General features: G+C 38.6%; 1 protein-coding gene across 2 annotated transcripts in view; it reads left to right on the plus strand.

The window, feature by feature from the left end:
* The first annotated feature begins 3,749 nt into the window (after positions 1-3,749).
* The window catches only part of ALY4 (ALWAYS EARLY 4), a 30,002-nt gene continuing 8,878 nt past the window's right edge, over positions 3,750-24,873 (plus strand). For both annotated transcript variants that reach the window (XM_077374168.1, XM_077374169.1), the window contains exons 1-4: positions 3,750-4,290; positions 5,102-5,340; positions 5,919-6,062; positions 6,168-6,236. In XM_077374168.1, the coding sequence (XP_077230283.1) occupies positions 5,125-5,340; positions 5,919-6,062; positions 6,168-6,236 (429 nt within the window). In that variant the 5' untranslated portion in view covers positions 3,750-4,290; positions 5,102-5,124. The remainder of the gene's footprint in view (positions 4,291-5,101; positions 5,341-5,918; positions 6,063-6,167; positions 6,237-24,873) is intronic.

The raw sequence follows: 24,873 nt of genomic DNA on the forward strand, positions 1-24,873 counted from the left end.
CATAGATTTTTATGGGGGGGTTCATGTGATAACAAGGGTATTCTGCTTGTGAAGTGGGAGAAGGTTTGCTTACCTTTTAAAAATGGAGGTCTTGGGATAAGAAGAATTCATGAATTTAATCATGCCTTATTAGGCAAGTGGCTATGGAGGTTTGGAGTGGAGCAAGGTCAATTTTGGGTGAAAGTGGTGAGTAGTAAGTATGGAGCAAGACCTAGAAATTGGGAGTCAGACAATCTTTACAACTTGAAGAGGGTGACTGTGTGGAGAGATATTTTGACAATATATCATGATTTCAGCAAGGGCATCCGGTTTAAAGTCTATTCGGGTGATCGCATTAGATTTTGGCATGACGCTTGGTGCTCGACTGAGCCCCTTATGAAGGTATTCCCGGAGTTATTTGTTGTTGCTGCTTCAAAGGAAGCTATGGTTAGTGATAGTTTTGTTCGAGTTGAGGGAGGGGATGGATGCCGGCTTTCAGAAGGAATTTCTTTGATAGAGAATTGGAAGCTTAAGCTCGTTTTATTGAATTGCTTGAATCTTGTTACATCAAACTGTCTGGGTCGGATAAAAGGATTTGGAGTTGGGACCCATCTGGCTTCTTTTCCGTTAAATCTTTTTATTCCCATCTTATTCCGTGTGGTGCGCCCTCTATCTTCGCCATGGTGTGGAAGTTTCCTTGTCCTCCTAGGGTATGCCTTTTTGGGTGGGCGGCGTGTAGGGATATGATCCAAACAATTAACTTTCTTCGAAAGAGGGGTATGTTTTTGGTGGATCATTGCTCCCTATGTTTGGAAGATGGAGAATCGGCTTGCCATCTCTCTATCCACTGCAAAGTTGCTAGAGAAGTATGGGGGTACATTTTGGGGAGATTTGGAATTTGTTAGGTGTTTCCTTTCTTTATTTTGGATGTCTTTTTGTGTTGGGAGTCCGTGCCATGGAAGAAAAAGGGTAAGATGTTGTGGAAGATTTGTCTCCTTGCTACATTGTGGGTCCTTTGGAAGGAGCGAAATGCAAGGATTTTTTAGGGGTCCAATAGATCGCCTTACCGGTTATACATAAATATCATTGCTCTTACCATTTCTTGGGCGAAATGCTTGCCTCCGTTCCGCTTTGTCTCTGCTTATGACTTATGGGAGGGTTGGAGGGTGGTGTGTTTTAGTGGAGAATACCGATCACAGGTGGTTCAAGAGTGGGAAGCTTCACCCATTGGATGGATGAAACTTAATTTTGATGGTTCGAGCTTAGGCAATCCTAGTCCGGCGGGTATCGGTGGTATCTATCGGGATTCCAGTGGGGCTACGTTGTGGGCTTATTCGGGGCCGTTGGGTGTGTGTGACTCAAATGAGGCGGAAGTCAGAGCGGTTCATCAGGGTATTAAAAGAATTGCAAGAGACCATATCGACTCTACTATAGTGGAGGGGGATTCATTAAATGTGGTTAGGTGGCTCTGTGGTACCGCGGATCCTCCTTGGAGATTTTGGTCATTTTTTGACGAAATCTGTGATCTTGTAGATGGCTCATCCATTATTTTTAACCATGTTCGCAGATCTGCAAATTGTGAGGCGGATTCTTTGGCTAGATCCGGGGTTGAGAGATTAGAGTTGGAGAGCTTTGATTTTTTTTCTCCTTGAGGTTATTGTATTTTTATTTTCTTTATTTCCTTGTAATCCTTTTGGGAGTCTTTCTCAGTCTTCCCTGTTTTAATAGTTGACTTACCATTTAAAAAAGAATGTTAAAAAAAGAGTCAAAAATATCAAAAAGCGTCAGACTTTAACGCTTTTTTATGTCAATTCACCTTATTGGGGTGTGAATCATCCTACAGGGTGCGAATTTATCATCACCCAAACTTTTATTGCAGAAAATTGTCTCCATTCCATTTCTACAAATTTAGAGGAAAATGATATCGTTGTGTTCTATTTAGAGGCATATTATTACTAGCACCTGGCCATGCGAGGCATGGGAGTAAAATAATATGCTATGCATTGGCCTGCGTATAGGTCATGGGACCTACCCTCAAAACACGACGTAAAATGGTGGGTTCCACGGATGCATGGGGGTGAGTGAAATTGGTGGGACTCACCCTATCAAAACATGTGTAAGATGGTGGGTCCCACCCTATGGAAGGGTTTGGGTTAGGATAGTGGGCTCTACTATATCAAAACATGAGGTATAAAGTAGGGAGCCCACCTCACCTATGCATGTGTGCAAAATGATGGCCTCCCAAATGACAGGGGCCATCCATGGTATGCATGAGTTCTAAAAAAATTCACAACTGAAAATAATACAGTAAGAAATTTCTACTGAAAAGGCTTTCTAATGATAAAATTGATGGAAAGCGAACAAAAGACAAAAAAATGAATACCTTTAGTATTTATCTTAGATGAATTGAAGGTCTCTCTAAAGAAAAATTGAACTGGGGTGAGTTATTTTTTTAATGTGCAATCAAATAATAGAAAAGCAAGAAATTTAGGGAGACTTTTTCCGTTCATAACTCTTACAAAAAATTCAAGTGATGCAAACGGGCCTTCAAGTAAATACATTTTAAAGTTATAATCTCAATATGGTCATAAAGGGACTTTCACAAAAACTCAAAAAGGCATTTCCATGGCTGTGGGTAGGAGCTTGTGGAGGCCGACAATGGCATATTGGCATTGAAAGGAGGAAGATAATGGCTGTTTTTGTGTTTTTTTGTTGTGTTGGGGTTCCTTGTGTTTTTTTTTGTCTTGGCATTCCTTGTGAAAGCAAAGCGGAGATAGTTGGAGTCCCGCGCAAAAGAAAATAGTCCCACATCAGATAAGTGAAGTGGATGGGGATGCGTTATAAGGGAATGGGCACCATCCCTCTAACGGCTAGCTTTTATGGATGAGTTCTAGAGGCATTTCGTGGACTAGTGCCTTTGATGGTCGCTAGCGAAGCAAATGGGCCGTTTCCGTCTCCTTTGCTGCCCAAGTAGTGCAACAGAATGGACCTTGTGTTTTTTTTTGGGCCCTGATATCTCCCCCCCCCCCCCCCCCCCCCCCCTAAACGGGTAAAATCCCCCTTGTAACGTTTTTCTTTGCCTTTTGGGCGCTGATATTCCCCCCCTTAAACGGATAAAATCCCCCCCCTTTAACATCTTTCTTTGCCTTTAAAACCTAACGAATAACGTTTCGGAGGAATTTTATCCATCAGAGGGGGATATCATTTCCCTTTTTTTCTTCTTCAATACAATAGCCTCTGAAAAGTAGACAATAGCCCCTGAAAAGTAAGAGGGAGGCTACTTATGGGAGATTTTACATGGTTTAAGCCCTTATAGTCCTATATTTTTTAAAAAGTATTGTATGAACCACATCATAGCATGATCCAAACCGTCCATGTGAAGGAACACAACGTAAATATGTTGTGCCCAAAAGTGATTTCCCATAGGATGATCCTAGCCCTATGATCTATAAGGTTTCCATAATATGCAGTTACTCTACAGATCGGAGGGCTAGGATCATCCTATAGAAATGATTATTTTAGGCGCAACCTATTTACATTGTGGCCATTCACATGGATGGTTCATACCGTACTTTTTGAAAAATACGGACCATAAGGACTTACACGATAAAAAAAAAACTCCTAGATAAGGTTAAGATGATATCAACACCCACCGCATTGTCTCTTTTTTGATATTTTCAACCCTCTGCAGTATGGGCAACTTTTACGCTTTTTGACGTCAAGTCACATTAAAAGGGGGAGAACACCCTTTGTTTTTTCCCCTTCTATACAATAGCCCCTGAAAAGTAAGAGGGCGGCTCCTTTTGGTTAAAGATGATATCAACACCCATCGCATAGTTTCCCTTTCGAGTCACCTTCTAAGCGAGCGGTCGAGACTCAAGAGAAGCTACTATGGAAAAGACGGGTGCACATATCAAATAGATTAGTCCTTTTCTTTAGTTGATTGATTTTTCTACTTCGCATTCCTCTCAATTTTCACATCAAACCCTAGAAAAGCCTTCAGAGTTACATCTCTCCCGTCAAAAACGCTAGAAAAATTCGGTGACTAAAACCCTAGCAAATAAATTTGTCCCTTTTCCAGTGATTCTACTTCGCATTCCTCTCTATTTTTTCAATCGAACCCTAGAAAAATCTCTGCCAAACTTTTTTTTCAAATCCACCTAGGGTTTCTTCCGAATCTTCTCTTTCTCGCAGCTCTCTTCTTTTGGAACTCTAAATCTTTTACCATATTCTCTTATTCGCTTCGAAAAGATCACGTTCGGATGCTTCTTTCTCTCTTTAACCTGTGAAAAAATCTACAATATCAGTCAGGTATATCTTATTTCTTTCCTTTTTCTTTGATCGATCTATGAATGTTGCTCCGTCATAATCAGTTGTGTTTGGATTTTTTTTTTTTGAGGCTTTGATTTCGCAAAAATTGTTGATTCGAGTAAAGGCGGGTTAGGGTTTTACAGCTAGGTTTGGGGGTTTTGATGGAATTAGGGTTTTCTAGTCTTTTTCTTAACCGAAATAAGGTTTTATCGGTCCGTATCTTTAATCTTACTTTTTATTTTACGTTTTTATCCATGCTGTAGTAAAAATTTCTACCACTGGTGCTTTTCAGAGATGGGTTTTTCTTGCTTTTTGATGTCTTTCTTTTGACCCGTACAAAATTTTTAAGCCATTGTCTTCGTGTCTTCATTAACAGGGTTCTTGTACTGTTGCTCTAACAGAATCAGTTGTGGTTGGACTTTCTTTTTTTGCGGTTTTGATTTTGGGAATCAGTTGTGGTTGGATTTTCTTCTTCGCGGTATTGATTTTGGAAAAAAAGAATTGATTCGAGTAACGGTGGGTTAGGGTTAGGGTTTTACAGCTAGGTTAGGGGTTTTTGTTGCTTGAAATGGAATCGAGGCTGAATGGTGGGGTTTTCTAGTCTTTTCTTAACCGAAATAAGGTTTTATCCGTCTTTATCTTTAATTTTATCTCTTATTTCAGTTTTTTATTCATACTGTAGTAAAAATTTCTACCATTAATGCCTTTCAGAGATAGGTTTTTCTTGGTTTTATAGGCTTTTTGATGTCTTTCTTTTTATCCATACAAATTTCTAAGAATGCCCCCTCCGTCTTTGTGCTTTCGTTAACAGGGTTCTTGTAATCTCCCTATTCAATGGCAACTTCTTTGGACATGTCTTTGGATGATATAATAAAGAACAGAAGCAATGGTGATAGTGGTCGAGGCCGCGGCCGGGGTCGTGGCCGGGACAGGGCCTGGCGCCGAGGCCGTGGGCGTGGCAGCACTTTTGGACGTGGAAGGGGGGTGGGAATGCTCCGTCGAGGGCCTCTCAGTGTGAACACTCGGCCATCACCTTTCAGAACTGCCAAGGCAAGCTCAAAACTATTCCTGTTTTTTGCATATGTTCCAGAAACTGAATTGCATTAGAAACCCAAACATGAAAGAGAGGAATTCTTCACTTATTATGTACACGGAGAAGTTCAATCTGAAGTGCCACTTAAGAAGTCTTGGTTACAGACTCCATATTTCAATGGGTTGTTTAAAGGGGGAAATTCCGAGGGATCCTCCTGATAAGTGCGAGATTTTCACAGTGCGGGCCTCCGATTGTATGCTAGTTCATGGTGGTCTTATATGTGGAGGAGCTTCCCCTGTCAAATATCAAAACTGGAGCTCTCACTAGTAGCATATCCCCACCATGTGCATAATGGGTGGAATTTTCTTCTTCCATTTATTATCCGTAATCTTTAGTTGAGAACATTTTAGGGTTTGCTTATTGGATCATATGAGAATTTGAATATTAGTCGCTACTCTATTAGAAGTTTCTCTTTCGTTTTATGGAATTATGCTGATCTCTGATTGACTCGTGAAGAGGGCTGGGTTGTTGTGTTTCCTGGTTGTGTGCTGACACATTCTCCTAATCTGGATTTTTGTTCGCGTACTTTTATCAGTCTTTCAGCAGAGCCAAGGATTTGATTTGGAAACATGATTTGTTTGACGATAGCATGATAGCCGCTGGGCTTACAGGAATAGAAACTGGCACAAAGTTGTATGTTTCCAACCTGGATTATGCAGTTTCCAATAAAGACATAAAGGTGTTCGTTGCAACAGACCTGATTTCTATTTCAGTTGTCTCTGGATGCCTCGCATTTTTCTTGTATAACGGGCTTTATAATTTTAATACTTTGAATTGTATTCAGGAACTTTTCTCTGAGATTGGAGAGCTCAAGCGTTGTGCAGTTCATTATGATAGAAATGGGCGCTCAAGTGTAAGCATTCTTGTTTGATGGATTTAGTGCTTAACCATCTAGTATTTATTTCATTTTAATATAAATACACCTATTGCTTCCGAATTTCCTTCTGAGTTTTCATGAAGTGTGCTCGATTGTTGGCGTTCTTGTTTGATACATTTAATGCCTATTGACTAGTATTAAGTTTATTCCTACCTGAGATAACGATTGTATGGATATTTTTCCAATTGCCTCTGAATTTCCTTGTGACTTTCGAAAAGCTGTTGTTATCATTCGGATTGGTTCTTTGGTGAATGTAGTTACAATTGCATGTTCTTGCTTATTTCAAACCCACTTGGGAGAACTTGTAGGGTTGAAGGGAGAATCTGTTATATATTATAAAATTCTACAGGGAAATGATATCTGCGCCAAGGTGTTTCAATAAACAGGCGCTCCACTCGTTTGTCGTGTAGTATTTAAAGAGCTTTAAATACTACACGAGAAACAATTGGAGCGCCTGTTTATTGAAACACCTTGGCGCAGATATCATTTCCCATTCTATATTGTTAAAAAAGTGTGGTAGGGCACGTGTTTATTTTTTATATTTAAAAATATTTATTAGAAAGACTGGGAAGTAGGAAAAGTAAAGCGTACAAAGCCACAAAGAGAAATGTACCTCAAATGTCAAGTTTTCAGCCCACACAAAAAGAGAAAAAGAAGCCGCTATCTAACAGTAACAATGATCCTACAAAAAAATTGAGCAATTGACCCCGTCTATTACATCATTGATTGCCATGTTAACCTTTCAGTGTAAATAAGTGATATCCATTTGATAGCAGAGATCTAATATGTCAGTTAAATCAATTATTCTCCTTGGAAAAGGATCGACTTTCCGTGCTGGTGCTTATTGTTCACAGATGAATTTCTGAAAATTTTGGAGCAATATATGGTTTTTAACTTTTAACTCAACAAGAAAACAACGTGCTTCCCAAATTAGCATAAACTGATCATAAAATAATCACCTACAACATGATTTTTCAAGAAAATGCTAATATTAAGGGTTCAACCATTAAAGAAATTGAAGTCATCCAAATCTTGTTCCACACAACAATTCCAGTAAGAGAAAACAATTGTCTAATGAATAAAAATCAGATCTCAGTCAAATATGCCCTAGAAAATCTGATACGGAATAAAATACCTAAGGCCCAAACAATGCTAAGATATTAAGAAAGTAATGGGGGTGACGAAAGCATCTAGGGTAGGGTGTATGGGTGATAAGGGTAGTGCTAATTGGGTTAAATCAGGGTGTAAAAAGTGATGTGAAAAGAGTGGGTTATGTGGAAAAGAAAAGGAAAGGATGAGATTGCAAGAGAAATAAGTTATAGATAGTAAAGGAGAAATGGAATTAGTTTCTTGGCGGCATGCCGGGTATGCCTTGATCATCCGTTATAGGCAATGTCTGAGAGGAGGAAGAGCAGGTCACAAAAAATGAAAGAAGGGCTACTCACAACCAAGAAAAAGAGAGAGAAAAGAATAGAGAATTAACATTAAAAATAGAATCAAGGTCAATAAAGAAACTAAGATAAAAAAAGAAATCAAGATCAGGAAAAGAGAAAGATATGTGGCTTTCCTAGCTACAATATGGGTTCTTTGGAATGAGCAAAGCGCTCGCATTTTCAATGGTCAGGCAAAGAGTTCATCGTATCTCCATCTTAGAGAAATAGCCCTAACGATTTCATGGGTGAGGGCCACTCTATCCTTCAAGTTTGGGCTGGCTTTTGACCTCTGGAACGGGTGGAAGGAGATTTGCTTTAGCACTGAGCAAAGATCTAATATAGTGCAGGATTGGAAACCTCCTGCTCAAGGGCTCTTCTTTCACTTCGACGTGCCCAGCTTAGGAAACCCAGGTCCAACAGGAATCGGCGGGGTCCTAGGAGATTAGATGGGGCTAGTAAAATGGGCATTCTTAGGTCCTGTTGGGATTACAAACTCTAGTGAGGTGGAGGTGTGAGTGGTCCACCAAGGTATCAAATTATTGGAGATGAATGCCATGGACAAAGTGCTGGGGGACGGTGACTCAATAAATATTATCCGATGGCTAAAGGGTTCTCATTTCTCCTGAGATTCACTCCTTTCCTTGATTAGAGACAATATCGTGTGAGAGGAAAGCAGTATAGCCGCTTTGCCTCTATCGGTACTCACTTTACATTTTCAATCCGTTTTGTTACAGCCATCGTCATTCTTTATGTAATATTATAGCATTTCCGTTTTGTTGATCTATAGCTGGTTCGTATCATACTTGATAGTGAAAATCCTAAACCAAAAGGTGAAAGGAAGGTTGGGAAGAAAGGAGGGGATGGCATGCAAAAGGAACCTATCATGATTGATAGTCAAGACGCCCCACTTAAAAAGGAGTGAAAGAAGAAAAAGACTACAGAGAAAGAGGAGAATTGGGAGAATGGACAAATTATGAGCATTGGAAAAATGTGAAGCGTGATCTAAGGCAATAAAAACCAAGCAAGGTCAAGAAGTCACCATACGGTCCTACTAGGCAAATGACCAGGAACATTTTGAAGAAAGTCACCGGACCGCAATCCGACAAGATGGATGTATTGAAAGCACTTGAAGCTTCATAAGGATTCTAATAACTTTACCTAATGGACAGTAATATTTCTATGCAACAGAAAATTATTAATTCTGTTGTTTTGTAGTGACAAAGTAATTGTAAGCGATGGTTATTACATGTGTAAAGAAGATTTGCTGACATTTGCGATCCTATAGGATGGTTAAGTTCTCCGGTAAGTGACAAGTGACGCATTAATTTTTGGATGTAGTATATTGAGTATTGAATTTTACTCCACACCAATTGTGTTTTGTAGGTTATTAATGTATATACAGATTATTTGAACTTGCGTGAAGAGACTACCAGAAAAGAAGGAAAATGAGTGTGCGTTTGCATTTGTAGCCATCTATACGCAAGAGTAAATTGATTTCTATTTATTTATTTTTATATCTTAACTTCCATAATGTTTTGACATTTGATTTCATTATTGTATCAAAATATATCTGATATCAGCTATTCGGGTCCCACATCGGTTTCCAAATACGTACATCGTCTAGAGCTGATCCCAACTGCAGATATAAAAATAGTATTTATTTCAATTTGCATCCTGAATCATTGGATTCTTCTTGTCATGGATATGGTTCAGAAATCCTTCGTCCGGTACAATTCTCTTGCAGAATGCACGTTTTTTCCATATGCGCAACCCCTGTAATTGCTTACTGACTTAGCTTAACTCATTAGAACATAGAAAATTAGAACGTACTAATGATTGATCCGTAGGTTCGATACCTTATTCAGTTTTTCGAAAGTGTAAAGAAGGTAGATATAAGTGCGTTCTAATTTAACGAACATGCTATTCAGCCCATACAAGCAAATATGTGATGTTGCTCATCAGCGTACTTGATGTTATTCACCAGTGCGTCTTTGTTATTTATCAATACTCCATGAACTCGTCTTGTTTTACATCAATGACTGTGGGTTGTTTGCTTTAAAGGAAATTGAATGCCTCACCTGTGATGTTGCTCTAAAGATCTCGGAGGAAGATATTACGTCCATGAGAACTACTCTATTATGTGAACTTTTAGAAGGGGTATATGGGAGGGTAAATTTGCGGAAATCAGATGTGTCAACGCTCGATTAGCAATAGATAATGTAGATTCAAGTTTGAAAAACTTGTGGATGGAAAAATTTGAATGTCCTGTGTAATTAAGTTAACAAGTCCTGTGGATGAAAACATTATTTTTTCAATGTCTTGTGTAATTAAGTAATCATGTTCATCAATTTTGACTTTACAGGTTCATTAGTTTTGCATCGAATGAAGAAAATTTGCAGTTTTAGGTTCAATGCTCTGAATGAAATCATCTTACACTCCACTACTGTAATTTTTTTTTGAATGTCGATCGCGAAGTCGACCACAAAGCCTCTAAACCTCATCAGAAGGTAACTGACCTTGTAGGTCGACCTCAGAGTCGACCTCGAGATTTGAAAAAAAAGCACACGAAAAGGTTGACCTCGCGGTCGACCTTTACTCATCTAAACCTCATCAGAAACTGACGAACCTTGTAGGTCGACCACGTTATGTTTTTTTTAAAGGGGGAGAAGGTCGACCTTTATGCCCTAGAACCTCAACAGAGGGTCAGGAACATTGTAGGTTGACCTCGAGGTCGATCACGATTTGTTTTTAAAAAAAATAGGTAGACGACATCGCAGTCGACCTATAAAAGGGAAACCCATGACGCCCTCTCCCTCCCAAAACCCTAAACGAACTCTCCCCCCTAAAAAATTCCTCCTCTCCCAAAACCACCCTACACTTATTGAGATTTCCTAAACCTTCCTCCCCCTTCTCAGAAAAACCCTAAACGTTCTTCCCCCTCTAAAAACCCTAATCCTTCCCCCCTCCCAAAAACATAAGATCCACATTTTGAATCCTCTCCCAAAACCCTAACCCTCCCTTCCCCATAGCTCGCATTCGTCATGGCTCCAAAAACCTCAAAGAGTAGGGAAAAAAGTGGTGAGGGCACATCAAATCCTATGAGGGACGTCGAAGCCGGACGGAAAAAGCGGCCTCTAGGCGAAGCACGATTCTTTGCCACCGAAGAAGCCGAAACACGTTTCTACGAACTAGGGAATCGTGACATCCTATCAGGTCGGTACGTTAACAGTCCCGAATTGCTTCGCTACAAGTTGCTTCTTATTTTGAGTCTCTAAGGTGGAAATCCATCTCAGATTTGAAGTGACCAATTTACTCTGACCTAATCCTTACGTTCTATGCCCATATGAAATTTTCGGATGGCTATCTAAACCTAGAGTCCTATGTTAAATCAATTCCAATTGTACTCACTAGGAATGCCTTTTTTAAAATAATAAGTATTCCTGACAGTGACGAGCCTTTGGGCCGAAGACATCACTGAAGGTTATGGTCTTGATAAAGCCACTATATACTCTGCGATGTATGATGACTGTAATCCCGAATTGTGTCTTTGTTCTCATGACCTCCGCCCCGCACCTCGTGTACTTCATAGAATCGTTGCCCACAACATCACTCCGCGAGCTGGAACTTTGGACTCCGTGCGTCCCTTCGAAGCCTTTATACTCCATTGCCTCATTGTCAAGAGGCCGATTAATCTTCTTCACATAATCTTCCGTTTTATGTCTGAAGCCCCTGTAGATTTAAAGCGGCCCTACCTTTTGGGATGATCCTCACTCGCATCTCTGAACACTTCAAAGTTCCACATGACAGAGAAATAGTTGAGTCACCATCCCCTCCTCTTGGTGCCTCAACTCTCTTGAAGATGAGAATTGGTGGTGAAGCAGCTGCTCCACGACCTCCTCCTGAGGATGGAAATGCCGTGACTCAGGAGTTAATCACCCAGCAGTTCATGGCGCTTCGTAACACTACGGCCACTCAGCACGTTGTGGTGCTCAGACACTTGACCCAGCAAGATGAAAAGATTGACATATTTGAGAAGGAACTCAATGATTTTAGGCGGGAGTGGAACGAGGCTGGCGACGACGACGACTAGTTGATGGAGACAGTTTCAAGAATGCCTATAATTTTATCAAGACCGTAACCTTCTTCAGTAAGGTCTTTGACCTGGAAATAGATAGGCTCGCCACTGTCAGGAATGCCTATGATTTTAGAGAAGGCATTCCTAATGAGTACAATCGGAATTGATTTAACATTGGACTTTAGGGTCAAATAGCTATCCAAAAGTTTCAGATGGACATAGAGCGTAAGGATTATGTCTGGGTAAATGGGTCGCTTCAAATCTAAGATGGATTTCCACCTTAGAGACTCAAAATAAGAAGCAATGTCGTAGCGATGCAATTCATGATTGTTAACGTACTGACCTGATAGGATGTCACGATTTCCTAGTTCGTAGAAACGTGCTTCGGCTTCTTCGGTGAAAAAGGATCATGCTTCGCTTAGATGCTGCTTTTTCCGTCCAGCTTCGACGTCCCTCGTAATAGGATTCGATGTGCCCGCCTCACTTTTCCCCTACTCTTTGTGGTTTTTGGAGCCATGACGAATGAGCTATGAGGAAGGGGGAATGATTAGGGTTTTGGGAGAGGATACAAAACGTGGATCTTATGTTTCTGGGAGGGAATGCTTAGGGTTTTTAGAGGGGGAAAGAACGTTTAAGGTTTTGGGAGAAGGGAGAGTAAGTTTAGGGGTTTTTGAGGGGGGAGGGGAAGTTCGTTTAGGGTTTTGGGAGGGAGAGGGCGTTGTGGGTTTGCCTTTTATAGGTCGATTGCGATGCCGTCTACCCATTTTTTTTTTTTTAAAATCGCGGTGGACCTCAAGAGGTTGACCTACAATGTTCCTGACCATCTGTTGAGATTCTTAGGCATTAAGGTCGTCTTCGAGGTCGACCTTGTCTCTCCCTTTTTTTTAAAAAATACATTGCGGTCGACGTCGAGGTCAACCTACATTGTTTGAGACCTTATGTTGAGCTTCTAAGGTGTTAAGGTCGACCTTATCTCTTAAAAAATTGTGGTCGACCTCCGGGTCGATCTACAAGGTTCCTCAGTTTCTGATGAGGTTTAGGGGAGTAGAGGTCGACCTTTTCGTGTTTTTTTTAAATCTCGAGGTCGATGAGGTTTTTAGAGGCTGTGGTCGACCTTCATTTTTTTTACAGTAGTTGAGGGTAAGATGATTTCATTCAGAACATTGAACCTAAAAATGCAAATTTTACTTCATTCAATGCAAAACTATTGATCGTGTACAGTCAAAATTGATGAACATGTTTACTTAATTACACATGACATAAAATAATGTTCTCTTCCACAGGAATTGTTCACCTTGGATAGGATAGAATGGAAGAAAATGATCCACGTAGAAGAACCCAAGTAGAACCAAGATTAGAGCCGGGTAGATTCCTTCACCTTCTTCTTGAAATTTTTCTAAAGGATTCATATAGCCGACCCCAAAGGCTTTGTTGAGTTGAGTTGAGTTGAGAAATTGTTCACTTAATTACACAGGACATTCAAATTTTCCCATCCACAGAGTTTTTCGAACTTGAATCTACATTATTTATTGCTGATCGGGTGTTAACAAGCTTGATTTCTGTAAATTGACCCTCCCATATACCCCCTCTAAAAGTCCACAGAATAGAGTAGTTCTCATGGACGTAATATATTCCTGCGAGATCTCTAGAGCAGCATCAGCATCACAGGTGAGGCATTCCATTTCCTTTAAAACAAACAGCCCACAGTCATTGGTGCAAAACATGATGAGTTCATAAAGTAAGTACTGATGAATAACAAAGATGCGCAGGTGGATAACATCAAGTACACTGATGAGTAACATCCCCTGTTTGCTTGTATGAGCTGAATAACATGTTCGTCAAATCGGAACGCACTTATATCCACCGTCTTTACACTTTCGAAAAACTGAATAAGGTATCGAACCTATGGATCAGTCATTAGTACGTTCTGATTTTCTATTTTCTAATGAGGTAAAGCTAAGTCGGTAAGCAATTACTAGGGGTTGCGCATATGGGAAAAACGTGCATTATGCAAAAGAGTTGTATAGGACGAAAGATTTATGAATCATATCCACAACAAGAAGAATCCAATGATCCGGGATGCACATTGGAATAATGACTCTTTTTATGTCTGTAGTTGGGATTAGCTCTAGACGATGTACGTATATGGAAATCGATGTGAGAACCGAATAGCTGGCATCAGATATAATTTGCTACAACAATGAAATCAAATGTCAAAACATTATAAAAGTTAAGATATAGAAATAAAGAAGTATAAATCACTTTACTTTTACGTATATATGGCTATAAATGCAAACACACGCTCATTTTTCTTCTTTTCTGGTTGTCTCGTCAACCAAGTTCAAATAATCCGTATATACATTAATAACCTACAAAACAAAACAATTGGTGTGAAGTAAAATTCAATACTCAATAAACTATATCAAAAAATTAATGTGTCACTTGTCACTTACCGGAGAACTTAACCACCCTATAGGATCGCAAATTGTAAGCAAATATTCTTTGCACATGTAGTAACCATCGCTTACAATTATTTTGTCATTGCAAAACAACAGAATCAATAACTTTCTGTTGGATAGAAATATTACATGTCCATTAGGTAAAGTTGTTAGGAACCTTACCAAGCTTCAAGTGCTTTCAATGTATCCATTTTGTCGGATTGCGGTTTAGTGACTTTCTTTAAAATGTTTCTGGTCATTAGCCTAGTAGGAATGTATGGTGACTTCTTGGCCTTGCTTGGTTTTGATTGCCGTCGCCCACACTTCACATTTTTTTTTATGCTCCCAATTTGTCCCTTCTCCCAATTCTCCTCTTTCTCTACAGCCTTCCTCTTCTTTCAATTCTTTTTAAGTGGGGTGTCTTGACTATCAACCATGATAGGTTCCTTCTCCATGCCATCCCCTCCTTTCTCCCCATCCTCCCTTTCACCTTCTGGTTTAGGGTTTTCACTATCAAGTATGATATGAACCAGCTGTAGGTCATCCCCTTCTTTTTCGATACCGTCATTTTCATCATCTGTCTCCAGTCTTCGTCCTCTTTAGCTTCGCTACTTCACTTTCAAGTTTCCATATCGTCATCTTTAGCAAATTAAATTCTGCCTTCGTTGCATCTCTTTTCCTCCCTTTAGCTTATTTATTTCTTTCTTTATCAGAAGCTTCTCTTCCTTACCTCTCATCTGAATACAAAAAATGGAAATGTTATAACATTAAATAAGGAAGGATGATAGTTATAACAAAATGGACTGAAAATGTAAATTGAGTACCTATAGAGGCACAGAGGCTATACTGCCTTTCTCTTCTGGAGCTAGCTTCTTTCTTTCTTTTCCAAAAGCTACTCTTCTTTTCTTACCTCTACTCTAAACAAATAACAAGGAACTGTTATAACATTTTTTTTGATTGGAGTAACATTACATAAAGAAGGACGGTGATTGTGATAAAATGGACTGAAAATGTAAAGTGAGTACCAATAGAGGCACAATGGCCATAGTGCCTTCCTCTGAAATCTGCACTTCTTGGAGCTTTTCCTCTACTACACCTTTTTCCTTAAAACCCTAAGAATTGATGGGATATTTATTGACCAACAATATTAATTGAAGTACATGCACTAAACTGCAAAGTGATTACTCCAGATAGCGGAGTACCAACCTCTGAAGTCTTATCATCATTGACCTGACCCTTTTCGCCATGATCATCTACCTGACTCTCTTCGCCGGGTAATAGCTTCTTTTCTATTGCAACATGTTGTAGCCTCCTCACCACTTGAAATCCAATGGTGGATTTGGGTTAGAAAATATAACTAAAATAAATCAACACTCGAGCAAACTTCTTGGATCTCACCTCTGCCTCTCAAACTACGCCAAAATGGACCATGTCAATCAGGAATGTATGCTCCTTCCGCGTCATATCTATAGGCGCGATCCACTTCAGTAAAAGTGGATGCGCATGAGGAAGAGAAGGATCCCACAAGTTCGTACGCCCACGGAACCATATCTGAAATCATGACATAGTTATTTAAAGAAGATTAAGAAATAACTTACAATCTATTTCAACAATACATAGTATATGTTAAATTTACCTGTAGTAGGATTGAACATCCGATGATGTCCCCTTCCGTTCACAGAATATGAATTCAATGACTCTACGATGTGGTCATGCACGGGATAGGTCCAAGCAAATTTCCCAACAATGTCGATATCTATATAAGGGAAGAGGCAGGACTTGATCCAACAGTGCAAACAACACAGTACTAAACATGAGCAACAACATATGCTTCACCGTGGCCTCTACCGATAATTTCTCATCCGAATTGTATTCAACCTGAATTACTCATCAAATCTGATCAAAGGTTGTCGTGGGAGCTGGGAACCTCCAACCTTCGACCTCATCAGTGGGACCCCAGTCAATTTGCAATCTTTTGCCCAACATGCTTACCCTAATATTAGAGCTACATTCCTAACTTGAATGGGAATTACGACACCACCTATTATGAAAGAATTGATCTTAGGTTCGCAGCATCGCACCAATGTGCTTTGAATTTTTTTGTGCAATTTTACACCTAGGTTTCACAAATGACTAAATGGGGTTTTATTTAACAATTCTACGTGCACATTCCTATGCTTCAGTGATTGGATGCAATCATGAAACTTGGAAGGGCAACATCTATATGTAATATAATTTGCGTGCAGAAAAAGGCAATACCATAAAAACAAACACTACAAAAAAAAAAAAACTATAAATGAATGGAATAACAATGCTTTAAAGTCCAAGTTAGCCAACCATGATGTCACGAGTAGGGTTGCAACTCAAGTCGGGCGGGTCGGGTTTTCAAGAACCCTACCCTACCCGAGAAACTATCTCGGGTAGGGTCGGTCGGGTCGGGTTTTTTTGACATTATCGCCCTTACCATGCTTGTAAACGTCATTTTCTCCATGAATGGGAAGGCCACCAACTGTGAATTTATACAAATGGGAGGAGAAAGCAACTCACACTCAATCATCAATTTCAAAAATTGCTATACAAAACAGGTGAAAGAAATGCTAACATGTGAACTGAGACGTGCTTATGTGGAGATACTATTCAAATCTTTTTGTTCATCCTTTTTGTAGTTTAGAATAGGATGAGCTCTAGTATCAATTACCTCACATTTAGGTGTATTTTCTCCAATTGAATGTGGGTTTCAAGGGTGAAAGAACACAGAAAGTTCAACTAAAAGTTCAACTACCAGACCCTTTGGTAAGACGATTCCTTTAAATCAATTCTGCTATGGAGGGTCTAGTGATCCTTGAATTTGAGTAGTGTGAGATCCAGAACCATTCGGTTGAAATTATCTTCTGAACCATAGGTTTAAAAACTCTATGCATGTAGATCAATAAACACGAACAACAAGAAGCATAGAGGGTTGAAAGGAATGTGAGGAGATGTTGTTTTATGGTCCTAGAACAATGCATTACCCTAGAAGGAAGACGAACATAATTTGGAGAAGGTCAACAATGAGGAGAGCAACACGTAGCAAGAATCTGGGGAAAAGGTAAATTGTGATGAGAGCGACAGCTAGCAAGATTGAGAGCTGACAGCTGGTAGGATTTTTTTGACCGATACGCAAGGGTAGGAAGTGCAAGGAAATGGCGAAAATAACCCCAATCAAGTAGAGGCGGTGGGAAGAACAACCAAAACATTCGAGGACAAGATCGAAAAGAAATGTTAACATTTTGACTCTTAGAATGTGAACGAGTTAAGGATTATATCAACTTTAAAAAATGAGAAAAGCGGGAAAGGAATGCAGGTCTGGTTTTTTCGCTTTAAACCTGACCCTACCCAAGAATCATGCGAGCTTTTAAAACTTAAACCCGACCCTACCCGAGACTCGACCATTTTGAACCCGACCCATACCTTTTTCGGGTCGGGTAGAACCCGGCCCAAGTTGCAACCCTAGTCACGAGATGGTACAAGCTCATTGTTTGTAGAAATTAGTTTTTACAGAAAAAATCATTGTAAAATGTTCAAAGATGTCAAATTATGGAGGACGAGATGCAATTAGAAAGTATCAAAGGCACAAAAATATAAAATCCAGTGTAAGGTAGATGGATCCAATCCAATGAATCCAATCCGGTGTAAGGTAGATGGAATCCAATTCAATGAACCACTATTACAACTATTAAGAATGTTTAAACCTCTATTGACACCCTCTAAACCACTATTATAACCTTTGAACCACTATTACACCCTTTGAACCACTATTACAACTATTAAGAATGTTTAAACCTTTATTGACACCCTTTGAACCAATATGACACACATTGGATCACTATTACACTTCTTAAGAATTTATGAACCACCATTGCCACCCTTTGAACCACTATTACAACTATTAACAATGTTTAAACCACTATTGACACCCTCTGAACCACTATTACAATTGTTAAAAATGTTTAAACCACTATTGGCACCCTCTGAACCACTATTACACCATCTGAACCACTGTTACAACTATTATGAATGAATGAACCACTATTGACACCCTCTGAACCACTATTACACCATCTGAACTACAATTGCAACTATAATGATTGATTGAACTACTGTTGACACTCTGAACTACTAATGCAACCTCTGAACCACTATTTCAACTGTTAACAATGTTTAAACCACTATTGACACCCTCTGAACCACTATTACAACTGTTAAGAATGTTTAAACCACTATTAGCACCCTCTGAACCACTTCCATCTGAACCACTATTACAATTATTATGATTGATTGAACCACTATTACAACTATTAAAAATGTTTAAACCACTACTGGCACCATCTGAACCACCATTACACCATCTGAGCCACTATTACAACTATTATGAATGATTGAACCACTATTGACACCCTTTGAACCACTATTACACCATCTGAACCACTATTACAACTCTTATGATTGATTGAACCACTATTCCAACTCTCTGAATTACTAAAGCAACCTCTGAACCACTGTGAGACTGTTAGAACCACTATTGATAACCACTATTGCAGCCTTCGAATAGTGGTTCAAACTGGAAGGTAGTAGTGGTTCAGAGGTCCTCTATAGTGGTTCTGAACCACTATGACACTGCAGCCTTCAGATAGTGGTTCAAATTGTCAGGTAGTAGTGGTTCAGAGGGCATCTATAGTGGTTCTGAGCCACTATGACACTGCTAGAACCATTATCGCAGCCTTTAGATAGTGGTTTAAATTGCAAGGTAGTAGTGGTTCCGAGGGCCTCTATAGTGGTTTTGAAGCAAAGGGCCTCTAGAGTAGTGGTTTATGTTGTTATCCTGCAAATCAGCCATCAGGACCGTCGTGCTGGTGTACACAAAACCAGTAGTGATTCAATTTTTTCTCTACCACCGGAAACCCCATGACTACAACAAACCCTAGAATGGAATTAGCTTGGAATTGATAAAATCGGTGGCGGTTGGACCGGTTGTCAGTGGCGGTTGATTTCTTCATCGAAGGGAAGGGCGTGGAAGAGAGGAGGAGAAGGTGTTAGCGGGAACACTGTATCGATAAAAGTAAAAACGTAATTCCCAAAAAAAAAAGTTAAAAAAGGACCTAAGGGCATTCTGGTCCAGCTGTGGCAAATCTCCGTACTAACCCCTTCATTTTGGTCATTAGAAAACACCCCTCATGCACGCTATTTGAGGAAAAAAACACATTTTTTAGGTCATTTCCCCTTCTTTTTAAGGTTGCTGTCTTTTCTTTTTTTTTTTTGAAAATGTCTATTTAAGGTTTTTTTAGTTGTATTTTTTGTTTTGTTTGTAATATATATAGTTAGAATTTGGTAGGGTCGATGGTTAGTTTCATTGATGGATTGTGCCAAAATTTGATATTAATTAGGCCCATGAAGTGCAAATATCATGCCTAAGGTAGATGTTTTTAGTAAATTGTGTCATTTTGTTAAATTTGGTTGATATAATAGTTTTTTGTATTTTTATAATATTCTCTCTTTTTTTCTTCAAATTTTCACTTAAAAAAATATCTTGAGTTGTAGCATTTTTTTCCGAAATGGATGAAACACTGAAATGTCCTCCCCTCTAACCAAAATAGAACGCCGAATGATATGAAATTGACTACGAAATTGGCAACTATGCACTGTAGAGCGAATTTAGTAGGCATTGCTAAGCTTGCAGGCATCAGGGTGTTATCTTAGTCAATGATCAGTATAAATTTTGATAAACTAGCAGTCAGTATAGTCTACACATAGTTGACGTGTGCAAGGAGTTGAGAGCTTGCATCTTAACCAGTTTTTCATCGATTCGGTGGTTCTGCAGTGATGCTATACTATTTTATTCTTTTTCAGAATCCTTATACTATATATAAAGCGTGAATCAGGGGTTAAAGTCATCCTCACTTTTGCGTTATTTCCATTCATGTCCCATAGCCCAGCACAATACCTTTTGCATTGACATTTCTGATTTTCCTTAAGGGTAATCTCGGCATTCATGTTGGGCAATAAATACCCTAGCAATTCCCTATTTTGCCCCTCAAAGATTACTCCAAACGTCAGCGTTACTCTTTTAGCATTAACCCCTTTGCTGATATCTAACATTTATCTCTATGAGAAATTATTTGAGGGTAAAATCGTAATCTACATACGAATAGTACCGACACAAGGTATCTGTCTATGACAATTACGGAAAAAAACTACCAAGAAGAGGTAAAGATATATGACAATGACGAAAGAACTACTTTATATTACTCATGCAGAAGACTTGCAAAATATTGACGGATTCCGGGCACCTGAAGAGGAACAACAATTATGGAAACCTCTATCAATTGGAGGGCTAGGATCAACCTATATCGATTGGAGGGCTAGGATCAACCTATGTAAATGATTTTACAGGCACAATCGATTGATGTTGTGTTCCATCACATGGACGATTTGGATCAACTTATAACCCTCTATAGATCAGAGGGTTCGAATCAACCTATGAAATTTTTTTTTGGGGCACAACCTATGGAGGCAGTGGCCCATCTAATGGACGGTTTGGATTATCCTATGGTACGGGCCATACCGTACATTTTAATAAAGTGAGGAGTGCGATCATCAAAATACGGTGAGTAGTGCCATTATAAAATATGGTAGTGAGGACATTAGCACTATATATAATTTCAAACCATCGTTGTTACTTGGATGTTCTCATGCGGGTCGGGTTCAACCCGAATTTGGGTTGTGGGTCGGGTTAAGCTTTTTCGCAAATCGGGTTGGGTTGGGTTGGAAAAAATCAACCCGAATTGGAAATCGTGTTGGGTTAGGCCGTCGGGCAACCCGAAACCCAAATTTGGGTTCCATCTGAAGAAGTTCTGTATGTGTTTTTCTTTTTCAACATTGAAATAGTCTCCATAGCCCACGATGGACGGTTTGGATAATCTTATGGTGCGGGCCATACCGTACTTGTTAACGGTTCAGATCATTTAAATTTAACAATTGAGTTAAAAGTGTATAAAGAGGGGAATGAGGACTTCCGTTATTCATTTGAAAGATGCTAAAAGGTTAGTGGTTGTTAACAACTAATTTTTGGGGCCTGCTTGTGCAACACACATGTAATTTGATCCGTTGATTTGACTCATGGCCTCATATCGGGCAAAATGCCGTTAAGATTACTTTGATCGGATGATCACATTCTCTTGATCTGTCAAGGTAAGTTTAGAGTTCTGCCAAAAGACAATTAACTGTTGATTTTTGATGAATGGGATGACTGTCCGGCAAGGGAGCAAGAGTGTGTGCATTGGATCATGATGTTTTACAAGATCAACCGTCTAGATTGATTGAACATATCATCTCATCTCATCTCTGTGAAAATACCCTATAAAATGAACGTAGTGCATCATCTCGGTGTCATGTGGTGGGCCCAGATCAAGCTTCCCAAATTAATGGTTTTTCATAAAGTGGTTTGCAATCCTTTTTATGTCAAATATCTGAAAATGTTTCATGGGTATCTTATTAAAATTCACCATATTTGGACTCTTTGAACTTTGAAGATTTGGCTTTTATTGAAATTTTTGACAGTGGACAGTAGAAAATTGTACATGTGGGCCCATCCATTTCGATGATCCCAGCCGTTCATGTTTTATCACTCAACAAAGGCGGCTATGGCACAAAATCTCCAACGCTGGATGATTCTAAGAAGGGTAAAAATGCAACGATCCACATTCAAGCACCCCCAGTGGGTTGCAACAGATACAGTTTGGATAAATCCAAGAAGTCAACACTACTTTTTGCCTATGAATATTTGCATTTCTTAGGCTGTTTGGAAGTGTGGAAAACTTATTTTTTATTTTCTTGTCAAAATTGAAAATTTTCTAGAGGTTACATTGCTAGATGTAAAATAGGTGCAAAATAATTTTGAACCACTTTTACTGTTAAAAATAGCAATAAAATTTGTTTTATACCCATTAGACATTTCAAGAAACTGAGCTTTTTTTTTAACGAATTTTGCAAACATGCTACACTGGATTATTTTTCTATGAAAATTTTTGGTTTGAGTTTGTGACCACTTATTGTGAGCCCTCCAACAGACTATTGAAGGCTGGGGGCACACAATCGGTTGTCACAATCTCAAACGAACTGGGCAATAGTAATTGCTTAATTTTAGGGAGAGGTATCATCATTATAAATTCAAGGCCCTCTAAACATAACATTTATGCTGTGGCTTGAGTTATTTTTGGAAAAACAGGAAATTCTGGGAAATGTTTGTCAAAAAATTCCTGCAATATTTGGACCAGAAGTGAAGGGATTTCATTTTTCACATTTTTTTTATATATTGGACCAAAACATGAATTTAGTGCGAAACAAGTTTTCTTGCAATAGAATAATATGAGGAATATCCTACTTTTTTTACTCTAAGTGGGCATTAAGTTTTAAAAGTCTTCTAATAGTCATTTATACTGTCTAATCTTCATTGATGATAAATGCTTAGGCCCTATTTGTTTTGAATTTGAGAATCGATTTTGAGTCCAAAACTGATTACTGGACTTAAAATTGAGCCTAATTTTTTATCCAATAATCAGTTTTGGAGTCAAATTTTTTTGACTTCTTTATAGCCTGAGTATCAACCTAACATGAGTTCTACTGTGGTAGCTCCAATAGCTTAAGTGATGGGCCTTGGGTAACCTGTTTTTTTCATGGTATTATAGGAATCATAACTTACCATGCTGACTGTGACTTTGTTTTCATATAGCGATCTGCATAATTGGGGAATTAAAATTCTTTCAGATAGGAGCCTTGATTGGCTTGCCTTTGCCGAGTTCCTTGTTTTTTGTTATGGACTTCGTACTCTACAATTTTATTTCCAATCCATAAACCAAATTTTAGTTCATTCATCTCCTTATTCTTCTTCAGAAATGTTCTCTTGTACAAAACTTCACCTTAAATCACAAATTTATCTACAGGATTTTGCTAATGATTAAAATGGATATTATATCAGTACAACAATGCGTTAATAATTTCACAAACACAACTAAATGTCGCTTCTCTTTTCTTTGTAATTATTGGCTTGTAAGAGCTTTTTGGGAGCGGTAACAAACCTTGAAAGCTCCTTAAATAGTAAAAGACAAGATGTGTTAGTGCAATTATCAAAATATGGTTGTGCTGATGTCATTTCCCTTCTTTGATTTCATATTTCATGGTTCCTTTCGCTCTCTAATTTTCATTTTCATTTTCTAATTTTTTTCTAATGTGGAACTCAAAGATAGTAGTATAAGAAAGGCATCGTCTCCTGCCATTGAATTGTCCATGTAATTGCTCATTCTAAGCCCGGATTTTCCACTTCCAGTTTTATGTTTGTATTGAAACAACATGTTACTTTTCTGATCATTTATTTTGTAAACTCTCAGGTCACATGATTTAAACATGTAATTTCAAAAGTCAACGGGACTTCCTCATATTGTACTTTTCCAACCCTCTTTGGTGAAAGCTGGGGAAGGAAGGGCAAATATCATTCTCTTTGTTTTTATTGGTGTTGTTTTGCTTAAAATATTGATCATTTACTGTACAGTGGATTTTCTGAATTTGGGTTTGGAGGTATGTATAGTTTTAGGTGCCTCTTAAATTTGTGTACCTGGATTGATAAAAAACAAATTTAGTAAGAGGAACATTATGAGTTGAAGCCTATTTAAAGAGTCATGTTAATCTTTTATTCCTGGTTTCATCGATGAGAACAATATCCTGCATATTAAAGTTCCATAACAATTTGTTTGATAACCATGCAATTATCTAGGGATTGAGTTTTTTTAATCAAGTTATCTTTCTTCACGAAGTTAAAGTTTAAATCTTGTTTAATCTAAATTCCCGCATGGTTCGTTGTTTGGATTTTTTGCAAATAGGTAGAACTTACACAATTTGACAATGATCAGGTATGTATGGTTATGTTGCCGAGCGAGGAAAAGAGCTTTATGAGCTGCTAATGAATGCAGGCTGCATACACTGTCATTTGTGCCATTGGAGGCAGTCATGATTACTCTACGTCTCTCTATATAGAGGCACACTTAAAGTTTATACACTGATGTGAACCATACCACATTTTTGTAGAATAAAACATATAATCTATGTACTTGGATAATCTACAATAATATTCAAGAAAGTTCATCTACTAATATAGATGATTAATGATCACCTTTGAAACAAAATGAAAGAATATATGGCATTCTCATAAACAATCAAGATATATGCATTACAAATTGCAATATGTTGATATAAAAAAACAAACAACATATGTTTCTTATGTAGATAAACCGCACGTGCAACGCACATGCATTTTTACTAGTTATTATAACAGAAGGATGGAAAATGATGGCATCGATCGTCTTCTGATGTAAATTGATTTTCCGTCTTCTGATGTAAATTGATTTTTTTTTGTTATTTGCACAATTATTGTTTTGGGGATCCTACCGTCTTGAGAAATGTTTTAAAGAATATCTTGCTTATTGGGTGGTAATGTTCTTCCTTTTATTGTTTTTTAATTGTTGATTTTGCCTCAGCAGCTGATAAAGGACATGTATTTTAAGGCATCTCCATTTTGAATTCATGATTTGCTAGTGTAGTGGTTGATTCCCAAACGACATTTTGGTAACTTTCTTTTT

Source organism: Tasmannia lanceolata, unplaced genomic scaffold (genome assembly GCF_043159265.1).
Source record: "Tasmannia lanceolata isolate RefF3 unplaced genomic scaffold, GAP_Taslan_0.1 ptg000044l, whole genome shotgun sequence".
Classification (NCBI taxonomy): Eukaryota; Viridiplantae; Streptophyta; class Magnoliopsida; order Canellales; family Winteraceae; genus Tasmannia; species Tasmannia lanceolata.